Here is an 18,495-nt window from a genome sequence, read left to right on the forward strand (position 1 = left end):
AGATATAAAACAACATCCTACATTTTTCCCAGTCCATTTTGCCAGCTGTGTTTTAGCCTCAACTAAAATGAAACACCTTCACATGCACACACACTTTCTTGACAGAGCCCCAGCTATACAGTCATCTGTTGAAGAAGGTCGTCATTAAAAGGCTCCTCACTGTGATTTGACCACAGGCCTGCTAGGGTTAGGAGTATAAGATCCTAAATGAAGAAGAGCTCAACATGAACACCATTCACTTTCTCACATTAAAGCAAGAGGAAGTCATTCATCCCTTTAAATCCAGCAAAGCCTGTCGCCGTCTTAGTTCTTTTTTGGAACCAGCAGTGACCAAAGAGGCTGGAACTTAGTAAAACTGAATTTAAACACAACACATTTTAAGGCGAATAACACGCTGTGAAGGTTGAAATGTTTGATAGAAATTCACAGCAATTGAGCAGAAGTGTTCAATCCGTGCTGAACCACAAGAGTCTAATGGATCTCCTGCAGCTGTACACTGAAGCTGCTGCTAACAGATGCAGGGAAGTGCTTTCTGCTCCACTCTCAGATTTGGCTACACCTGATCACCGATGACATAAATATTCAAAATGAATTAATGCCATCTCATGAGACACTGCCTTCAGGGGACGTATCAAATACCTGCAGATGCCACTGATGACTGATTTCCAAGCATGCTCTAAATATTGCAGCATGAATTATTCTGTAATCACTGTCAGCTCTCTCTCAGAAAATAGACACATCCCGCTCTGATTTCCTGTACCATATATGCTTCATCTATAAATTGTGCGTTGCTCAGCCCTGCCTGTTAGTTTGTGCCTTCGGGACTGACTTATGCAACCGTGTTAAGCTTTAACTGCAGTTCGCATATGGTTTGACATTTGTTTCCATGCAGGTTCATGGGCTGAATGCACAAACTAACAAGGGTTCGTGGTGACTAATAATAACAGCACAGGTCAGTGCTGTCACAAACAATTATGCCTGTTGTATGTGATGATTAAAAAACAAATACAATGCACAATGTTGTGAGCGAGCCTGGATGTTAAACAGTCAAGTGCTCTTGTGTTTCAATGGTTTGTGCTCATTGAATTGAATATTTGGCTGCAGCCACTCTGAAGCGCTGACCCTGCTTTATTAGACTGACCTCCAAGTTGAAAAGGGCCCCTGCGTCAAAATCCAATTTCTGTATTTTGATTGCTATGTTTTCTTACTCATATTCCCAAATGAATAACCAAACTACCAAATAGAAAATCCCCAGCGTACACAACATGTGGGAGGAGGGGGGGGGGGTATTATGGGCCTGGCAGCTAGGTTAATTTGACTATGACAAGTTGATGCATGACTGAATCACAGCAAAGGCATATGGACTCCATATTTAAATTGAATTGCAACTTTTTGTCCTGATTCACAGTTTTCAGTTAACACAATGTGGTTTTTTCACATTTCATTAACACTGAGTTGTGTCCACATTTTTATATCAAGGATCAGAAGCACTTATTTTCAATTTGAATAAATGCCTTTAACTTTACACCACCTGCCTTTTTGTTTGCATACATGTGTATTTTGTTCCTATGCATCACTATGTTTTATTCATCTTTATGAATTCCTAATATGTTAAACAGTGTCTGTGTTTTCATTCATCATAAATAATTCATTCATCAGTTTCAGCATGCATGTGTCTTCACGTGCCCCCAATCCTCTTGAAGGAGGACTTTGTGTTGGCAGAGTTTGAATATGTTTGAAGTGAGTGAACACTTAATAATATAAAGTTGTAACAACTTCTAGGGGGAAATTGTAATATGAGTCTATTATAGTCAGATAACATAATTATCCACTGTCTTCTCTATAGGGAATATAATGAACTAACAGGATTGTACGGTTAGGAAAGCATAATAAGTATGATGTTAAAACAATATTGGATGATAGTCATTATTTTTGAGTGTTTTGGACTGAGATAAATCATGGGTCAAAATGCACCCGCGAACACCATGAACGGTAACATCTTTCGAACACAACACAAGGGTTAAATAACCATGCATTGCGCACAGTGAAATTAATAGTTGTTTACTCACGGGTCCCATCGAAGCGAGTGGCGATGGTGTCCAAGAAGGTGTTTTGTGGCGCGATCAGACCTCGCATCACCGGCATCCGCGAGCGGGTGGATCCGCGTCTCTCCCGGCGCTCAGAGCCCTGGTTCTCGGGAGGAGCAGCCACGAAGCCCGGCAGGAACCTGGACGAGGTCCCCGGCGCTCCTCCTAACCCCTGGAGGAGGGCGCCGAGCCGAGACACCCGGGACTCCACGGTCCCAAAACCACCGACCACCGAGCAGGTGATCCCGGCCGAGAGGAGCAGAGAGGAGCGGCTGGAGGCAACCGGGGAGCGGATGGAGAGATGGAGGCGAGGATGGTCCCATTTACGCACGGGTGCACTGCGATGCAATCCCCCTCTCCTCCTCTTCCTCTTTTCCTCTCTCTCTCTATCTCTCTCTCTTCCTCACTTTGTCTTATTCTTCCTCCACCAGCAGCCTCTCTCTATCTCTTTGATATTCTCTCAATCTCTCCTCACCTCACATCCTCTGAAGTGATCAATTGTGAAATATGTACTCTGCCATGTTTCACATAAAGCTGCTACATAATCTTGCACTATTACATTATACTTTCTTTCTTCTTGCACTGTTTTTTATTGTGTTATGTCTTGTTTGTTTATGTTGCATGCTGGAGGAGCATGGGACTTAAGATTCCCATTTCCATACACAAAGCACTTTGAATTGCCTTGTGTTGAAAGGTGCTATATAAATAAACTTGCCTTGTCACGCTGTGCATATGATAATAAAGCCTTTGAACCTTGAATAAATATGCCACCACCAAATATACCCAATTAATGTTATGAATTAATTCATATATTACACCACACATGCTTTTTGTGTTAATCATGTGCCTGTACAGGGTTATTAGAGTTTTGAGGGGTGAACATGTGACATATGTTCTAAATGGGAAGCATTCACATGTTTTTTTGGACCAGCGCTCTGGAGACTGCATGGATGCTCATAATTAAAATGTATTTACCCTCATTGTGGCTTGGGCAATGTTTTATTTCAATTTGAATGAAATGGCATTAAAATATGGGACACTGTGGAATTACAGGGGCAATTAAGAATACTGGATTGTAATTTGTACGCACAGAAATGCAACTTTTACTCGATGTGTCTGCAGCTATGAGTTAGTCCTTGAAGCCTCCAGGGGTCAACAATTGGTGAGAAAAGAAACACTATATGTGTCTCCACACTCAAAATCCTGAGGTCGTTTTTCTCAAGGTGGACATGTTTACACTCCATGCCTCAGGAATCCCAGTGGGTCTGTTATTCCCAGGGAGAATAACTCTTCTTTCTGTGCTTCAAAGCAAACATATACTGTAGGGGAAAGTATACGTGCAAGACATAAGGAAAGAAGGTCCATAAGACATTGTACTTTGTCCTCCACTGCATGTTAATTATAGCTGCATGTAGTTAAAAGTTACTTTGTAGGATAAAACTTCAAACATACAACTTGAGTTTATAAAATAGAATGCATTGAAACTACCCCATATGTTTCAGTCTGTAAGAAAACAAAGCAGGTGAGTCAGTAATGACTTGTTGCCTGTGTTGCAGCACATGACTGCTTCTAGAAAACAGACTGTCTGTCTGCAGATCAAAACAAGCTAAATTGAGGCATCCATACCAGTAACACCTCCTGAGACATGAGAGCTCCTCACTAAACCACTGCAGCAAGACGCTGTCAATCAAATGAGAGGAAGCTAGGTGGAGGAAGGAGGAGTGGTGGTGCTGCAGAAGAAGAAGAAGAAAGAAAAGAAATGCACTTTGGTCTGGATGTTAAAGATTGTAGTGGTCCCCTTCTAACGCTGAAATACAGGCCATGAGTATTAGTAAGGAAATGCTGCCCTCTACAGGACAAGAAGCTCAGGTAGCCTAAGAGACATCAATATATTACAGTTGTTTCATTGGCTTTGGCTCAAATTATCAGTCTCGTTCACGCAAATGTGTTTTATTACAGTTGCTTCAGAATGGGATACCAACTTTCCTATTAAAGTAAGTTAGTATCTCGTTCACTACCTAGCCTCCAACATGCAGTTTGTTTGCGACTGACCTCATAACACAAGATGCTCGGATTCTTTCTGTTGTTTTCATCCACTTTATTTCCATGTTCCTCTCCTCCAGGACAGTGTTGTTATGAAGCAGGTGCACTGAGCACTCCGGATTAATTGCTTTTACCAGCCGTTGCGCATGCGCCCTGGTGGCCAACTCGAGTAGAGGCCCGCCCCTTTATTTTAAAGCAGACCGACCGGAACTGTCATCGAAATTATCAAACCACATTTCCCTGCACTTTGAAAAAAAAGAAACCACTAGAACTGCCAAACTAAACTCCGCATTTACAGGACTGCAACACCAAAGTGTCCCATTACCAGTGGTTTAAGAGGTAAACAAGGACATAGGCTAGTACTTGAAACAATGAACCTCCTGTTCTTTCTGTTGCTATGTCTTGAGCTTTTCCAGATACTCCCCAGGAATTGAAATGAAGGCAAAACAAATTGCAACATGTGGAACAAACAGTTTAATACAAATATAAAAGTTTGGCACAATGCAGGTAGACAATTTACAAGGAATATTTCAGAATAAATACCATGCTGTATTCTTGAGAATAAGCAGATTTGACTAGCATTGATACACTAACACTCCCGGTGTACAAAGTGAAGCTAAGTCAAGTGTGACGAGTATAAAGACAACAGTAGATGAGGCCCAGAAAGGAGTGGACGCTGGGCCGTGTGTTTCTTCACTGTTAAAAAGACAAAACAGTCCCTCAGCTTTCCTGCTGTCCTTCGATTTGATTAAAAAACAATGTTTGACTGATAGTTCGGTCAAACATTTACATATGGAAAACCAGTAGAGTGATGTAAAGCACAGGGAGGACCTCCTGCTGCCGACAGTCAGACATCCGGCTCGTTTGTGGAGAAACTGGCATGTTCCTCAGGTCAGAAACATGTTCCCTTTGGGAAGAGAGGAGGAAAGATCACTTCAATAACATGTCAATACTGCCAAATCACCTCCTGTGTTTATGATCCACAACATCGTAAATATTACATGTTGATGCAATGAGCTATTCTGTTTTATTGTCCCCTAGGTGGAACAGTGGTGCTACATAGTTAATTTGCATATTGTATACAGACAGCAGAGGTGTAAAGTAACTAAGTACATTTACACAAGAACTGTACTTAAGTAATATTTCTCTACTGACTGTTGAATAGCCAATGTATAACAGCACTACTTTATAACACATGTTAGCTGGTCCGTTACCTGTGTGCAGGTGTTCTCAGTCGTCCTTCTTGTTGTCTATGAGCTCCTGGGTGATCTGGGCTAGCCTCTTCTGCTCGTCTCTCTGCTTCTTCAGCGCCTGGTCTGCCTTCTTGCTCTGGTAGATCTTCACCCCGGCGAACCCCAGACACAGGATCAGGGTCTTCAGGGCCAGGATGTAGAGAAGGAGGGGGACGTTGTCTAAAGCCTGAGGAAAAAGAGAGTATATATATATATATATTTCAGAATAAAAATACATTACATTAAAATACCTATGCATTTCCTTTTTTTCCTTCTTTCTTCCAGCAATGTCTTTAAACTAAAAGGAGATTAACAAAATAATGATTCCTTCGAGCTGGAGTGGAAAAACCTTGTTTTTTTGGACACATTTTAAAGAAAGGTCTGGAACATTCAAGGATCCTGGAGATGTTTCCACCCCCCCTCCCCTCTTATCCACAAGAGGCCTCAGCTGTCCAAATGGGAGATAGAAGTAAATTTAGTCTCCAAGAGGGGAGGCGGGGTGAGGAAGAGTTGACAGCTGCTCACCATGTGCAAACAGCTCTTCTACGCAGTTGCCCAGACTTCATTCATTCATTTTTAAAAACACCCTATGATTTAACAGTGCCCTTTTTAATTTGATACACACACAACACATAGCTTGGCATTTACAAGTGGTGGAAGATGTACTCATATGTTTTACATAAGTCAAAGTAGAAAGTAAAAGCCCTGCATTCAAAATCTTCCTTAACTACTCTGAATTGTGGTGAAGTAGAAGTATAACGTAGCATAAACTGAGAATACTCAAGTAAAGTACAAGTACCTCAGGATTGTACAATTAATGTACTTCAACCCATAACACCACTGGTTACAGGACATCTACGCAGTTGCCCAGACTTCATTCATCCATTGATCATTTTAAACACCAAGTGTTAAGGGCTCCCATCACAACAGTGCCATTTTAATTCGGCATACAGATAACCCATAGATGGGCATTTACTGTAGACATTGTCAACGTATTTATAGGGTTAGTTAAACACATTTCCAAGAATATTCTCGCAGAAATGCCTTGAACTTCACTGCAACGCACACACTTAAAGACAAATGGAGCAATGGAAAGACAGCATTGCAGAACACTGGTTAACCTTTAGCATCATGCTAAGGACTGTACAGCCAATTTATAACAAAGGAACCACGTAGGAAACAGCCGTTACACTAATAACATGCATAATAGATGTATAACATAATAAATAAGGCTCTGTTTACCTTATAGTTGATCATGATTGCGTGTGTAGTGTCAAAGTTTGTTGTTAACTGTGACAACCGTGGAGGCTTTAATGCTTCTCTGGAGGGGGCGGGGCTTGTCGTCACGGTCCAATTCATTGGACGTAAACTGTGCTGCGTTCAAGAGCCCCGTGGACCAACTGTTTCAAATGACTTGACGAAGTAGTTTTTTGCAACCTTTTTCACATATTCCGAGTAATCCACACTGAGTACAGCTATTTAAATAATATTACAAACAGTAAAAACATGTTTACCCTCCCGGTTGTTTCATTTGAGTGACGTTGATTTTCATTGGTGTGAAGTTTATCCGACGGTGAAGAATGCAACCTACTACACATGGATTGATTAGCTCAGATGCTAACTATCAACTATTTTGGGTTATACATTTGTTTTGTTATTATCTACAGACTGGTACATTTCTCGAAGCAGTGAATTAGCAATAGTAGAATACTGGCAACATGCTAAATGGAGCACAAGCAGCTGTAGAATAAAAAAACAATGTCGGCCTTCCAAAGTGCAGGTTCATTCGGATTTCCCTGGGTATCCGGCAACAATCCCCTTAAATCACCCTATTGGACAATGCCAATGACGTCATGTGTAAGCGAAGTTTACTGCTAATAAAACGCTTAACATCTGTTGATATAAACGTGTTTGACATTAATTATCACATGTAATGTCTTTATTTGCCATTAAATAGTCACATGACTACATACAAAAATGCGCGTCACGGTGGCCGAGAGGTTAAGGCGTTGGACTCGAAATCCAATGGGGTTTCCCCGCACAGGTTCGAATCCTGTTCGTGACGTTAATCCGTTTTTATTTTTTTATTTTGTTGACAAAGCGGACACGAGTTCGAGTCCGACATGCGACCTTCGTTCTATCTACAACCATAGAAAACTTAGATATGATCGCTTATTCAGTGTGTGAATGCAATATATGTGGATTCATTGTAAAATTTCTTAAAATATATTGGGATTAATCTAAGCATTATTAATTTAACACCCCTGATTTAATAAATGAGCTAAATGTAACATCATTAAGGAGAATAGTCATAACAAGCATTTTGAATTAGTTAGGTAACTTGAAAATGTACTTTATTACACAAACTGTATACAGTTGTAATCACCACAGTTGTATAGAATGTAAATACATGTAATATTGAAACTGGAGTGTAGATACTGCAAAACTGGCAATGACAGGGCATTTGTATTGTGTCTGCAAATAAATTAAAATCATGACAAACAGATGCCTCATATGTTGTAGAATAAGAATGTCATTGTTGGACAAATACCATGTTAAGTACATATATTACCTACCATCTCCATACGAATGTAAAAGGAAAAAATAAAAAACGATATGGCATGCAGTTTGTCTCCAGCTGCATACAGTTTATACATTTTCAAAAGGTTCACATGCTGTCAAAAGCGAGGAAATAACTGAACGTACAGCTTGATCTGTGATGTACAGGCAGCACACACTGACCTAATGGCTCACTCTGCATGTGCAAAGACAAAAATACTTATCCTTTTCATTAAAGTGACTTGAAATATACTCATCACCGAGTCTTTCTCCATTCTTCCACATGTCTATTTGTCAGTATATTCATCTTAAGTTCTTCGCCTCCATCTATTCATCCAGAGTAAATCTTACCACACACTGAACCATTCATCTACACATTTTAATTCCCTTATTGTAAATAAATCCCATGAAAACCTACAGTGTCATAATCATTCAGAGAATTCACACAGCTCTTATTTTGGCTTGTACTTTTGGGTCATTTCACCTAGCCCAAGTCTAGCTCAGATCATTGCAGAAACACTACATCCCTAAATGTAACACAGGTGCTGAGCAGTGCTGTAACAGTGATAATAAAAGCTGAATTTGAGCAGAGAAGTATCCTTCTTTGTTTGCCCAAACAACCATCTCTACCTTTGCAAATCTATAATCCTGGTGCAACTTGATCATGCTTGTGTTGGTCTGAAATACTATAAGCCTGGTTTCCTTCCTCTCTCTGCGATTAAATATCTTTCCTCCTGCTCAGTATTTTCTCTCATACATTATTTACAACTAGAGGTAGGGTGTTGCTGTAAATCTCATCTTCTGGTCATGTTGTGCCGGGAACAGCAAAGTGAAACAGTCCCTGCAGCGTTACAGCACTTCCTGTCTCTGCAGACAAACTGGGAGTTTTTAGCCGCTTCTATCTTCTTAATATATCAGTAACGTGCTCTGTTGTTGGTCCTGGACATGGTGAGAGGCAGAGACACTGACGAGAGAGAGGACACCTCCCAATAAAGAGAGCGGGACAGGAACAGCTGGTAGAGGATCACCATGGAGATGGTCTGGCAGAGGATCACACCGATGGTCACCACCTGTAACGAGAGAAGAAGAGATGGAGGGTCAGAGACATCCGATGAACACTGGTGACATCATGATGTTGCGTTGCTGAAATGTTATGAGTCTTCATACCTTCTCCCTCTGGTGTGCGTTAAAGATGGCCGACGTGAGGAAGATGACAGGATGGCAGAGGAACCACAGGAAGCATCCCTGCAGAGGACAATTGAAGTCGTTTTTGTGACGTTGATTTTCATTGGTGTGAAGTTTATCCGACGGTGAAAGAATGCAACGTACAACACATGGCTTGATTAGCTCAGATGCTAACTATCAACTGTTTTGGGTTATATATTTTTTTTTGTTATTATCTACAGACTGGTACATTTCTTGAGGCAGTGAATGAGCAATCGTAGAATACTGGCAACATGGACACAAGGATCACCACTTGATGCAGACTGGTGTGTCTTTAGGGCACATTAGCTTACTGTGTATTTATATGTCTTACCTTGGCGAAGCAGAGGTAGAAGTCTCTCTTCAGGGTGCTCCTCTCAGTGGAGATGATCTGGTAGAGGACGGAGGCCAGCAGGAGGGCGAGGACCACCCGGAGAAGCATGAGGAGCAGAGCGGCGACACTCTGCTGGACGTGGAAGCTGTGATGCTGACCCTCGGGTTCAGAAAACTGCTCCCACAGCAGCAAGCCTCCCTGAGAACGACACAGTTTCACTCTCAATAACTTGAACATTATCATATGCTGATGTGTTTAATCAAAACCACAGGCAGGTTTATCCATATGCATACAAAATCTGAGGTTTTTAAATGAAGCCTCAAATGTCTGAAACAGAATCCTCTATTTAAATATTGTTTTTGGACTTGAGTTATTGGAAATGTTTGGACCACACAAGTCAGAAACAATTGTATGCATCAAAACTGGAATCTAATTCTATACATAACATCATATTAAGAGTGTAGCCTACTCTTTACCTGCAACTTTGCATAATTACCAACTTTAAACACAATAAATAGACATGATTTAGAGTGTGTATATAAAGTGTATCTTCATGAAGCCCTGATAATAGCGTACCTGTACGACGACCCCCCCCCACAGCCACGGCCCTGGACCTCGGGGTCTGTTCCCACTGCAGAGGGCCCGACTGAGGCTTCCTGCCGCGGCTCAGAGTCCAGCCCACACACAGACTCAGCAGCATGTACAGCATGGACACCTGGGACGCCATATCCCAGACTGCACCGGGAGCAGGAAGGGGAAGAGAAGATGGCACACAACTTAAAACTAAGGCCCAATCCCAAACCACACCCTACACACTACCCCTCCGTTTGCGCATTTGCCCATTTGCGCGGAGGGTCCGCCACATTAAGTGCTGTTCCAAACCAACGAGTGTGGAGCGGTGTGGAGGGGGAGTGGGCTATCAAGCCCTCAAACAGCGAGTCTACATCGGTGCTGACTGGAGACCGGTCTCAACGCTGTGTGTGTCCGTCAGGAAACACGCTGTTTACAAACAGTTCCAGCAAACATCCACTGCAATGTGAACGACCTCATGATAACCTCATATGTTTTGAACTTAGGATCAAACCTGTGTTCAGTCTAGAAAACGGTAAATGTGTGCATTTTATTATAAAGTTGTGTATATTTACAGACTGTTGCAAAAACTAAGAAGCTTATAGAAACTAAGAGCTTTAGAAAAAAGTAACACAGTTAAAGATGTTTGGAGTTTTATTTTAGTTATTCATTTTAATTGTTTGTCTAAGAGATGCTGATTTGAAACGGCATTTCCTGTTTCTGCCGGAGAGAGGGGAGTTTGTCCCAAAGCTTGCCGCTGTATTTACTCCCTCCATCTGACAGGAGGGAGCCTCGTTGAGCTGAGTGTCACTACGTCACGGAGGGGGAGTGTGTAGGGGTAGGGTGTAGGGCGTGGTTTGGGATTGGGCCTAAATGTATACATGAAATATGAATACAGAGGAACATACACTCTGCCAGGCTGCCCATCAGATGGAGACCAACACCGTCTCTGGAGTACCTGCAGAACAGGAAACAGTGTATTCATTAAATACATAACGAAGAACACTGTAATGAAAATGTTTAAAAGCAATCGCAGGTTACTTTCTTAAAAACTATGTGTGGAATTGCTTACATACGTACATCACTCTTGCCTTCAACTCCTAATCCACTAACCCCTCGCCCTTATTCCACCTAGTTTAGCACTTTTTACTTATGTTGTTATTGTTCATCTTTACTTGCTTGTAAAGCGCTTTGAGCACCAGGAAAAGCGCTATATAAATCAAATGTATTATTATTATTATAATAATAATAAGAGGAGGACTGGAAAAAGCCAATATCCACTTCACCGAGAACTCAGAACACTTTTATTTGTGCTTGGAAATACTTACATGTAAAAAAAAAAGTAGGAACTGTTGTGCTGAATATTTAAATGTGATGTAATTAGGTCAGATGTTACCTGGCCAGGTGGATGTAGCTGCAGAGCGCCGAGCAGCCCTGCAGAGCCAGCACGGTGCTCAGCACTCTGAGGATGGAGTGCATCGGGCCGCCTTTCTTCAGAGCCTGCTGCAGAGGCTTGAAGTAAATACAGCTCGCTATGAAGTAGGCCAGCAGCAGGAGGAAGTAAAAGGTGTGGAGACCTGGGAGAGAGAGAGAGAATAGAAGAGTCTGTCACTCATGAATGATGGAGAACAATTCCTACATCTCTGGATATTAAACATTGGGCATAGAGCAAACCATTAGGCACTTTGAACCCTTTGAATATTTAATGTATCTGAGTACACACAAAGCACTGGGTGTGTATATCTCTATTAAGACAGAAAACAAGGTTAATGAAAGGCCTTTAATGCAAGCAGATGTGTGATAAGAACCTAATAAAAGTCCTGGTGATATTATGTTGATGTCTCACCTGCCTCCTCTGCGCTGAAGTGCTCCAGAGGATTTCCTGCTGAGTCAGCGTTGAACAACAAGATAGAGAAACTGAGATCAGGGTGAGAAGGGATCACTGCATCCTTCTGGAGAGACAGGAGACAAAGAGTGATACATTCCTGCTGTCAATACCAACATAACTAATAGAAGGGTTAAAGGGTGACTTTGGTTAGGGTTTGATTCACAATAGTCCCACATTAACACAGAAAACTAACTAGACCAGGAACCCCTGTGTTCTGCGAGGTAAACATATGATTTTATGATTTGTTTTTCCCGAGCAGCAGCTGTGGTTTCCAGGCAAAAATGACTGAGAATATCATAAATACATTGTACACTTCGACTGATATCGGGTTTTTCCGATGCTAAACTATATTTTGCTGCTTCCCTCCTTCCACAGAAGTTTTCTCCTTAGCGTACACCTCTTCAAAATACCCAAACTACCACTTTAAGGCGGTTTAGTTTGATAGTTACCTGACATGTGTATCTGTCTGCGTACAGGACCTGCCAGGCTGTCGGAGTCGACTCTTTAGGGATCGTGTGGTTGTATTCATCTGCAGTGAGAGAAACTGAAGCAGGAGGACAAACACAGTGGCGTTAGGGATGAGAAAAAGAATACAATCAAAACAGCTGCATCCCATCAGCTGTGTAGTGTCTCTTCTTACTGGCGTGCTGAGCTTTGCTGATCCTCTCCGAGCAGTTGAGGCTCTCCAGCTGTGAGTCCATGTCCTGAAACAGCAGCAGTCTGGACTCCTTCTCTGTGGCCAGGGGAACGTTATCAAGCCGGATCACCAGCAGACCATCAGAACCTGAGACGAAACGGGTCAGAGATATGTATTCATTTATACGATTCATCAGATCATCATCCCTGCAATTCTCACTATGCATTTTTAGTGTCAGCATAAATGACTCACAGTTATTCACCACATATGACATTACACAGCATTTAAGGTCGTTAAAACGTGTTTTTCCACAAGTGTTGGTTTTATTTTCCATTAGTTAAAAATATATTTAAGAAATGACCACAGTAGATATAATCCGATTAAGTGATGAGGTCCATCCCATAGGTAAATACATATAGATGCTTTATCGATCCCAAGTTGGGAAATGACTTTGTCACAGCAGCAGTGTGTTCAGGCATTAACATATTTAAAAGGTGGAATATTATTACAAATAATAGCCTACTGAAATGTTCTATTTGCATCAAAAAATGACAGTATATTGAAAGACACTTCGTCATTACACCATGTTAAAATACGTATTAGTTACAAACAGATGAAGATAAGCCTACTGCAGAAATGACACGTTCGCATTTTTAAATCAGTGTTACCTTGGTACATGAATTTAGTGATGAACTGTCCTCTCTGCTGCCTCGCTGCTTCACTCTTAAAAAGTCCCGTCACACTTTTACCAAAAGCCTCAGAATTAAGCAGCACTAAAGCTGTAAGTGTGGCTAATAAATACGACATTGTTAACCCAATGCAGTTCACCGTTATCGACAAATAAACTCATGTATTCAATGAACCACGAAGCGCCCGCTGACAGTTTGATTGATTTGGATTTCGGCCAATCAAACCACCCCTTTGTTTCGCTCTCATGTGAAGCAACCAATCAGATTGCAGAAACGAGTGTACATGTGATGCTATCCCGCCCCTTTTCAACGTGTCAACACTGCCGTAAAACGCCCGTCAACTGTCGCAACGCACACAATGTATGTAGTGTAGTGAAGCTTATGGAATAGCATCACTTCCTGTTAGCTTGCCTGCAATACAACTGTAAATATTAGCATTAAAAGGTCGTTATTATGTCTGTAGGAGACCTTAATATGCTATGACTAGAATATGGACTTTAACAGCACTGTTCTGGTGACTGGAGGCTCTGGATTCATGTGAGTGTATACTATAAATGCAGAAATATATGAATGATGTCCATTAAGCACAATTCAATTACAGTTTGTATCTGAATAATTACTGTTTGTAGACGATTCTAACACTAATGTTGCATTACAGTCGGCTACACCGAGTTTAATTCACCTACTAAATACGCAAAATATGATTATATTGTTATTCCTCTTATTCATGCATTAACCAATAAGCAGATGCAGCTGGATGTGGTTAATCTGTAAGCATCTGTACTATATTAAGTACTATATTATAGTATTTCCATTCTCTGACACTTTGTACTCCTATTTCATGTGATTTCTGAGGCCAATATTTTACTTTTTACTCCACTACATTTATTTTTAAAACACTCAGTGGAATCAACAAAACATTACAACATATCATTGCGTTTGTAGCAATTTGTATGGGGTTATAAGTCATCTTTAGCTGTCAATTAAAGCTGTACACTTGCATGAAACCTCCAAATTGAACTCTTATCTTCTCCTTCCAGCGGCTCACATCTTGTGTGCTCGCTGGTCACCAGACACCCTGACTGGAGGATAATAAACCTGGATATTGTAAGTCTCTCCTGGTTTTTATGTACGTATTTTAGCATGTTTTACTGAGCTAAATAATAATAATACATTACATTTATAAAGCGCTTTTCCTGGTGCTCAAAGCGCTTACAAGCAAGTACAACAAAAATAACAACAAAAGTAGAAAGTGCTAAGCTAGGTGGAATAAGGGCAAGTTGATTAGGAGTTGAAGGCAAGAGTGAAAAGGTGAGTTTTGAGGGATTGTTTGAATGATGTGAGTGTTGGCGGATCTGACGTGGCTGGGGAGGGGGTTCCAGAGTGTGGGGGGGGGGCTGCTGCGAAGGCCCTGTCACCCCAGGTCCGGAGCTTTGTCCTGATGGGCTGCAGTAGGTTAGCTTCAGCAGACCTGAGGCGACGGGTGGGGTTGTGTCGTTGGATGAGGTCACAGAGGTAGGGGGGGGGGGGGGGGGGGGGGGGGGGGGCAAGGTTGTTGAGGGCTTTGAAAGTGAAAAGTTATATTTTAAAGTCAATGCAGTGTTTGATGGGGAGCCAGTGGAGGTCATGGAGGATAGGGGTGATGTGGTCGGAGCGTCGGGTGGAGGTGAGCCAGCGGGCAGCTACGTTTTGGACATATTGAAGTTGTTTTAGTGTGAATGCAGGTGATACAAAAAGTGCTGTTGCAGTAATCCAGTCGGGATGTTACGAAGGCATGGATCAGAGTTTCAGCAGCGGTCGATGAGAGGGAGGGTCTGATGAGAGGGAGGGTCTGATGCGGGCGATGTTCTTTAAATGGAAGAAAGCGTTTTTTGTGACCTGGTTGACGTGAGGGAGGAAAGTGAGGGTGGGGTCGAGGATGATGCCAAGGTTACGGATGTGAGTGGAGGGGTTGACAATGGAGCCATCGATGGTAAGATCTTGGGTTGATGTCCCTGATGCTCTGATCTCTTCCAGCTGGATTACTGCTGCAGCCCCAGGAGTCTGGAGAGTGTGGAGGACAGAGCAAACTACACTTTCATCAGGGTGAGAGATTAGATCCATTCATGGAAGACCTTTTTACCTTTCGAGTGTTTTAATATATAAATCTACTTCTTTCCTCCACAGGGAGATGTGTGTAACTCACAGCTGGTAAATCACATTTTCAACACAGAGAACATCGATGTGATTTTCCACCTGGCGGCCAAAACACACGTTGGTGAGCAGCAGCAGTCCACCTCACATTTCTATTAAAACCCGCCTCTCGTTGCCTAACTTTGTGTTCTTCTTTCCTTGTCAGAGACGTCATTCGAAGCCCCGGCTAGTTTCCAGCGTGTGAACATCGAAGGGACCAAAGTTTTACTGGCAGCCGCCCATCAGGCCCCACACCAATCACAGCGCTTCGTCTACGTCAGCACTGATGAAGTGTACGGAGAGGGGCTGGATCAGGTCAGTGAGCAGGGGTTACGGTCCTAGACAGATGGAGAGTTTTTGGATTGATTTTAAGATTGATTTTTGGTGTTTGTTTTCGCAGGTCTTTGATGAGAGCAGTCCAGTGAGGCCCTCCAACCCGTATTCTACCACCAAAGCAGCTGCGGAGTACCTGGTCCGCTCCTACTGGGACAAATATAAGGTTAGGCACAAACAGTGTGGAAAGGATTTATTTACATACAATATATCTGTTTGGAAATTCACTGCATTTGCTCATTCAGTAGAAATAACAAGACAGACAGATCTATTAGTTGTTCCTGACAGTTCTTTGAATATTAAATCCTGCTTTGTGTTTGTATTTCTAGTTTCCCATCATCATCACCAGGAGTAACAACATCTACGGGCCACGGCAGTACACTGAGAAGGTACTTTTGTACTTAGCTTGGAGCCATTGTGTACAAAATAAATATATATGTATAAGCACTGTTAGGTAACATTTTGTCTGTAGCACAGCGGCTTGCCTTACCTGGTTTAGTTATAAGGCTGTAAACTGTACAGCTAAAATAACATGCTAGTAGTTCATTTGAAATTTAACAAAAGCAAAACCTCTTCTTGATCTTTCAGGTTATTCCCAAGTTCCTCACCCTCCTTCAAATGAACAAGAAATGGTAGGTTTGAACTTTACTTTGAAATAGTTTTGCAGAGAAACCAGCTTCAGTATTCATTCATAAAAAATAAATGTATATCCAGTTTCAAATCTGAACCCCTCATTTCTCCTGCAGCACCATCCAAGGAACCCTCCCTAAATCCCGGCACTTCCTGTTTGTCGATGACGCCATCAACGCCCTCCGGCTCGTCCTGGAGAAAGGCATTGTGGGAGAAATCTACAATGTGGGAACAAGCTGTGAGATTCTCATCATGCAACTGGCTAAGGAGCTCGTTAAAATGGTGGGTTTAGAAACTGCTGATGTAAAAACAGATAAGAGGAGGTAGCAGATGTTAAAATATCTCATCTATTGTGTTTCAGGTCAAGAACGTTCCGGACTCCGAGGTGAACGATTGGCTCGAGTTTGTGCCTGACAGGTGAGCAAACTAATTAAATAATAACAATCTACTTAAATACATTTTAATACTGTTCATATCCTCTGTACTGCTACGTGGTCTTCATTTGTTCTCTAACTTCATTCATAATTATAGTAAGTGCTTTCACAGTAGCTACTCAAAGACACTTCACATGGTAACATTCATAAAAACAACACACTTAAAATATATAAAACACAACAACAATATAATAAAAGAGTGTAGTACTTTACATCCACCAGCTAAGTGAGTGTTTACCTCCTCCTACAGGCCGTGTGTCGACCTGCGATATCCAATCAGCTGTGAGAAGCTGCAGCAGCTTGGCTGGAGGGCGGACGTTTCCTGGACTGAAGGCATCAGACAGACTGGTACTCTCTCTCTTTCTCACACACACACACACACACACACACACACACACACACACACACACACACACACACACACACACACACACAGCTTCCCTGATTAAAATGTGTCATTTGTTTTTGCTGTCTTTTAGTAAAATGGTACCAAGATAACGCAGACTTTTGGTCGGACCAAGAACCAATCAGGAGCAAGCTGGAAAAAGTCACAAACAAATAAGGGCTTCCCTGCTTCTTGACTGACAGGATGCAGAAAGACGAGGAGCAGTATTTCCTACAAACGTTACATGACTGGACAAACACTGAAGACATGAGCACACGTCAGTGTCGCTGTACACAAGAGATTATTTTTCTCAAATGTTCCTAAATGATTGTCGGACCAAAATGTGCCTTACAACAGGATGCCTCTCTACAACCAAAGCAACGTGAATGCACTTTAATAACCGTCTTGTCTGAATGTATGGAGACATTTTGCAATGACACATGGTTTGTTTAAGGCTGTTAATCCACTGACCAAATATTTTAGTGGAGGTGGGCTCAAAACAGGGAGGACAAGTATTACATTAAAGGTCCCATTTCTACTGATCATAATCCATTGTTGAGGTCTACTAGAATACATTTAAATTGTGCAATGTTCCAAACTCACATTGGTTCCTCACAGCATCTCTGTATAGTCTGTGTATTCACTCTCTGTCCTAAACGGCTTGTTGGAGCTCCTGCCCCCCCCCCCCCCCCCCCTCCCTGTGAGCCCAGTGTGCTCTGATTGGTCGGGACGTTGCGAGGCTCGTTGCTGCTGCGAGGAGCGGACAGGTTTCCGGGTCGGCGATACAGCGAGAACAAGCGAAACTCATCCTGAGCACACAAACACTCACAGCCGAAGTCAAAACAATAAGTGTGGCTTGATATTGAGAAAGAAAAGGTTTCTAACGCTGTGAGAATGGGTCTGCGGAGAGCATTTCTCCACCATCCCAACTCGGCTATTACCAACCAGGGAGCTCTATGCAAGTCAATGGGACTCCCTGTTAGTTAGCCAAGGGACCCTGGTGTGGGAGGAGCTCCAAGGATTGGTCCATTTGAGCCAATCCGGTCATTAGTTGTTGATCTGGGTGTTCACACGTCACAGAACCCAGGAAGCAAACAATGGAAGAAGAGAAATGTCCAACGAGGCGTTCTGGGGCAGCACAGACAGGTCTTCTCTGTGTTAGAGTTTTACTCGCTACAGGGTGCACTTTGAGGGTTTGTGACTGCAGACCGTTCACATGCAGAAACACCTTCATAACAAGGGGACGGGTGATAACAGGAAAAGCATGACATGGGCCCTTTAATGCATTAAAGTACAAGA

At 42.2% G+C, this 18,495-nt stretch overlaps 3 protein-coding genes and 1 non-coding gene across 4 annotated transcripts; 2 read left to right on the forward strand and 2 right to left on the reverse strand.

The window, feature by feature from the left end:
* Nucleotides 1-4,585: 4,585 nt before the first annotated feature.
* LOC117546934 (small integral membrane protein 11A-like) lies at nt 4,586-7,137 on the reverse strand. The gene is made up of 3 exons (XM_034217369.1): nt 6,605-7,137; nt 5,345-5,549; nt 4,586-5,037 (listed from the first exon to the last, which is right to left on the reverse strand). Exons 1-2 carry the CDS (start codon nt 6,719-6,721, stop codon nt 5,361-5,363), a joined length of 306 nt encoding a protein of 101 aa, XP_034073260.1. The 5' UTR covers nt 6,722-7,137; the 3' UTR covers nt 4,586-5,037; nt 5,345-5,360.
* A 208-nt stretch (nt 7,138-7,345) lies between these two features.
* trnas-cga lies at nt 7,346-7,427 on the forward strand. The gene has a single exon. It is a non-coding gene; the product is annotated as a tRNA-Ser (tRNA).
* A 256-nt stretch (nt 7,428-7,683) lies between these two features.
* On the reverse strand, nt 7,684-13,444 carry gpr180 (G protein-coupled receptor 180). The gene is made up of 10 exons (XM_034217235.1): nt 13,222-13,444; nt 12,557-12,700; nt 12,366-12,460; nt 11,875-11,980; nt 11,425-11,605; nt 10,937-10,986; nt 10,047-10,193; nt 9,459-9,676; nt 9,089-9,166; nt 7,684-8,991 (listed from the first exon to the last, which is right to left on the reverse strand). Exons 1-10 carry the CDS (start codon nt 13,358-13,360, stop codon nt 8,836-8,838), a joined length of 1,314 nt encoding a protein of 437 aa, XP_034073126.1. The 5' UTR covers nt 13,361-13,444; the 3' UTR covers nt 7,684-8,835.
* Nucleotides 13,445-13,598: 154 nt separating this feature from the next.
* On the forward strand, nt 13,599-17,744 carry LOC117546927 (dTDP-D-glucose 4,6-dehydratase-like). The gene is made up of 12 exons (XM_034217341.1): nt 13,599-13,779; nt 14,283-14,349; nt 15,259-15,327; nt 15,409-15,499; nt 15,581-15,729; nt 15,815-15,913; nt 16,077-16,136; nt 16,336-16,379; nt 16,494-16,659; nt 16,739-16,794; nt 17,062-17,159; nt 17,291-17,744. Exons 1-12 carry the CDS (start codon nt 13,733-13,735, stop codon nt 17,371-17,373), a joined length of 1,029 nt encoding a protein of 342 aa, XP_034073232.1. The 5' UTR covers nt 13,599-13,732; the 3' UTR covers nt 17,374-17,744.
* The last annotated feature ends 751 nt before the right edge of the window (nt 17,745-18,495 follow it).

The sequence above is a fragment of the Gymnodraco acuticeps genome, unplaced genomic scaffold (genome assembly GCF_902827175.1).
Source record: "Gymnodraco acuticeps unplaced genomic scaffold, fGymAcu1.1, whole genome shotgun sequence".
Classification (NCBI taxonomy): domain Eukaryota; kingdom Metazoa; phylum Chordata; class Actinopteri; order Perciformes; family Bathydraconidae; genus Gymnodraco; species Gymnodraco acuticeps.

Bases quoted from the DNA above. Each gene is read 5' to 3' on its own strand.
- LOC117546934 (XM_034217369.1), bottom strand. From the start codon at position 6,721: ATGAATTGGACCGTGACGACAAGCCCCGCCCCCTCCAGAGAAGCATTA. The intron at 5,550-6,604 runs GTAAACAGAGCC...CTTTTTCCTCAG, and splicing joins CAATCATGATCAACTATAAG to GCTTTAGACAACGTCCCCCT.
- gpr180 (XM_034217235.1), bottom strand. From the start codon at position 13,360: ATGTCGTATTTATTAGCCACACTTACAGCTTTAGTGCTGCTTAATTCT. The intron at 11,981-12,365 runs GTAACTATCAAA...CTGTCTCTCCAG, and splicing joins CAGACAGATACACATGTCAG to AAGGATGCAGTGATCCCTTC. The intron at 9,677-10,046 runs GTCGTCGTACAG...AGTTATTGAGAG, and splicing joins GGCCGTGGCTGTGGGGGGGG to TGAAACTGTGTCGTTCTCAG.
- LOC117546927 (XM_034217341.1), top strand. From the start codon at position 13,733: ATGGACTTTAACAGCACTGTTCTGGTGACTGGAGGCTCTGGATTCAT. The intron at 15,730-15,814 runs GTCAGTGAGCAG...TTGTTTTCGCAG, and splicing joins ACGGAGAGGGGCTGGATCAG to GTCTTTGATGAGAGCAGTCC. The intron at 16,660-16,738 runs GTGGGTTTAGAA...ATTGTGTTTCAG, and splicing joins CTAAGGAGCTCGTTAAAATG to GTCAAGAACGTTCCGGACTC.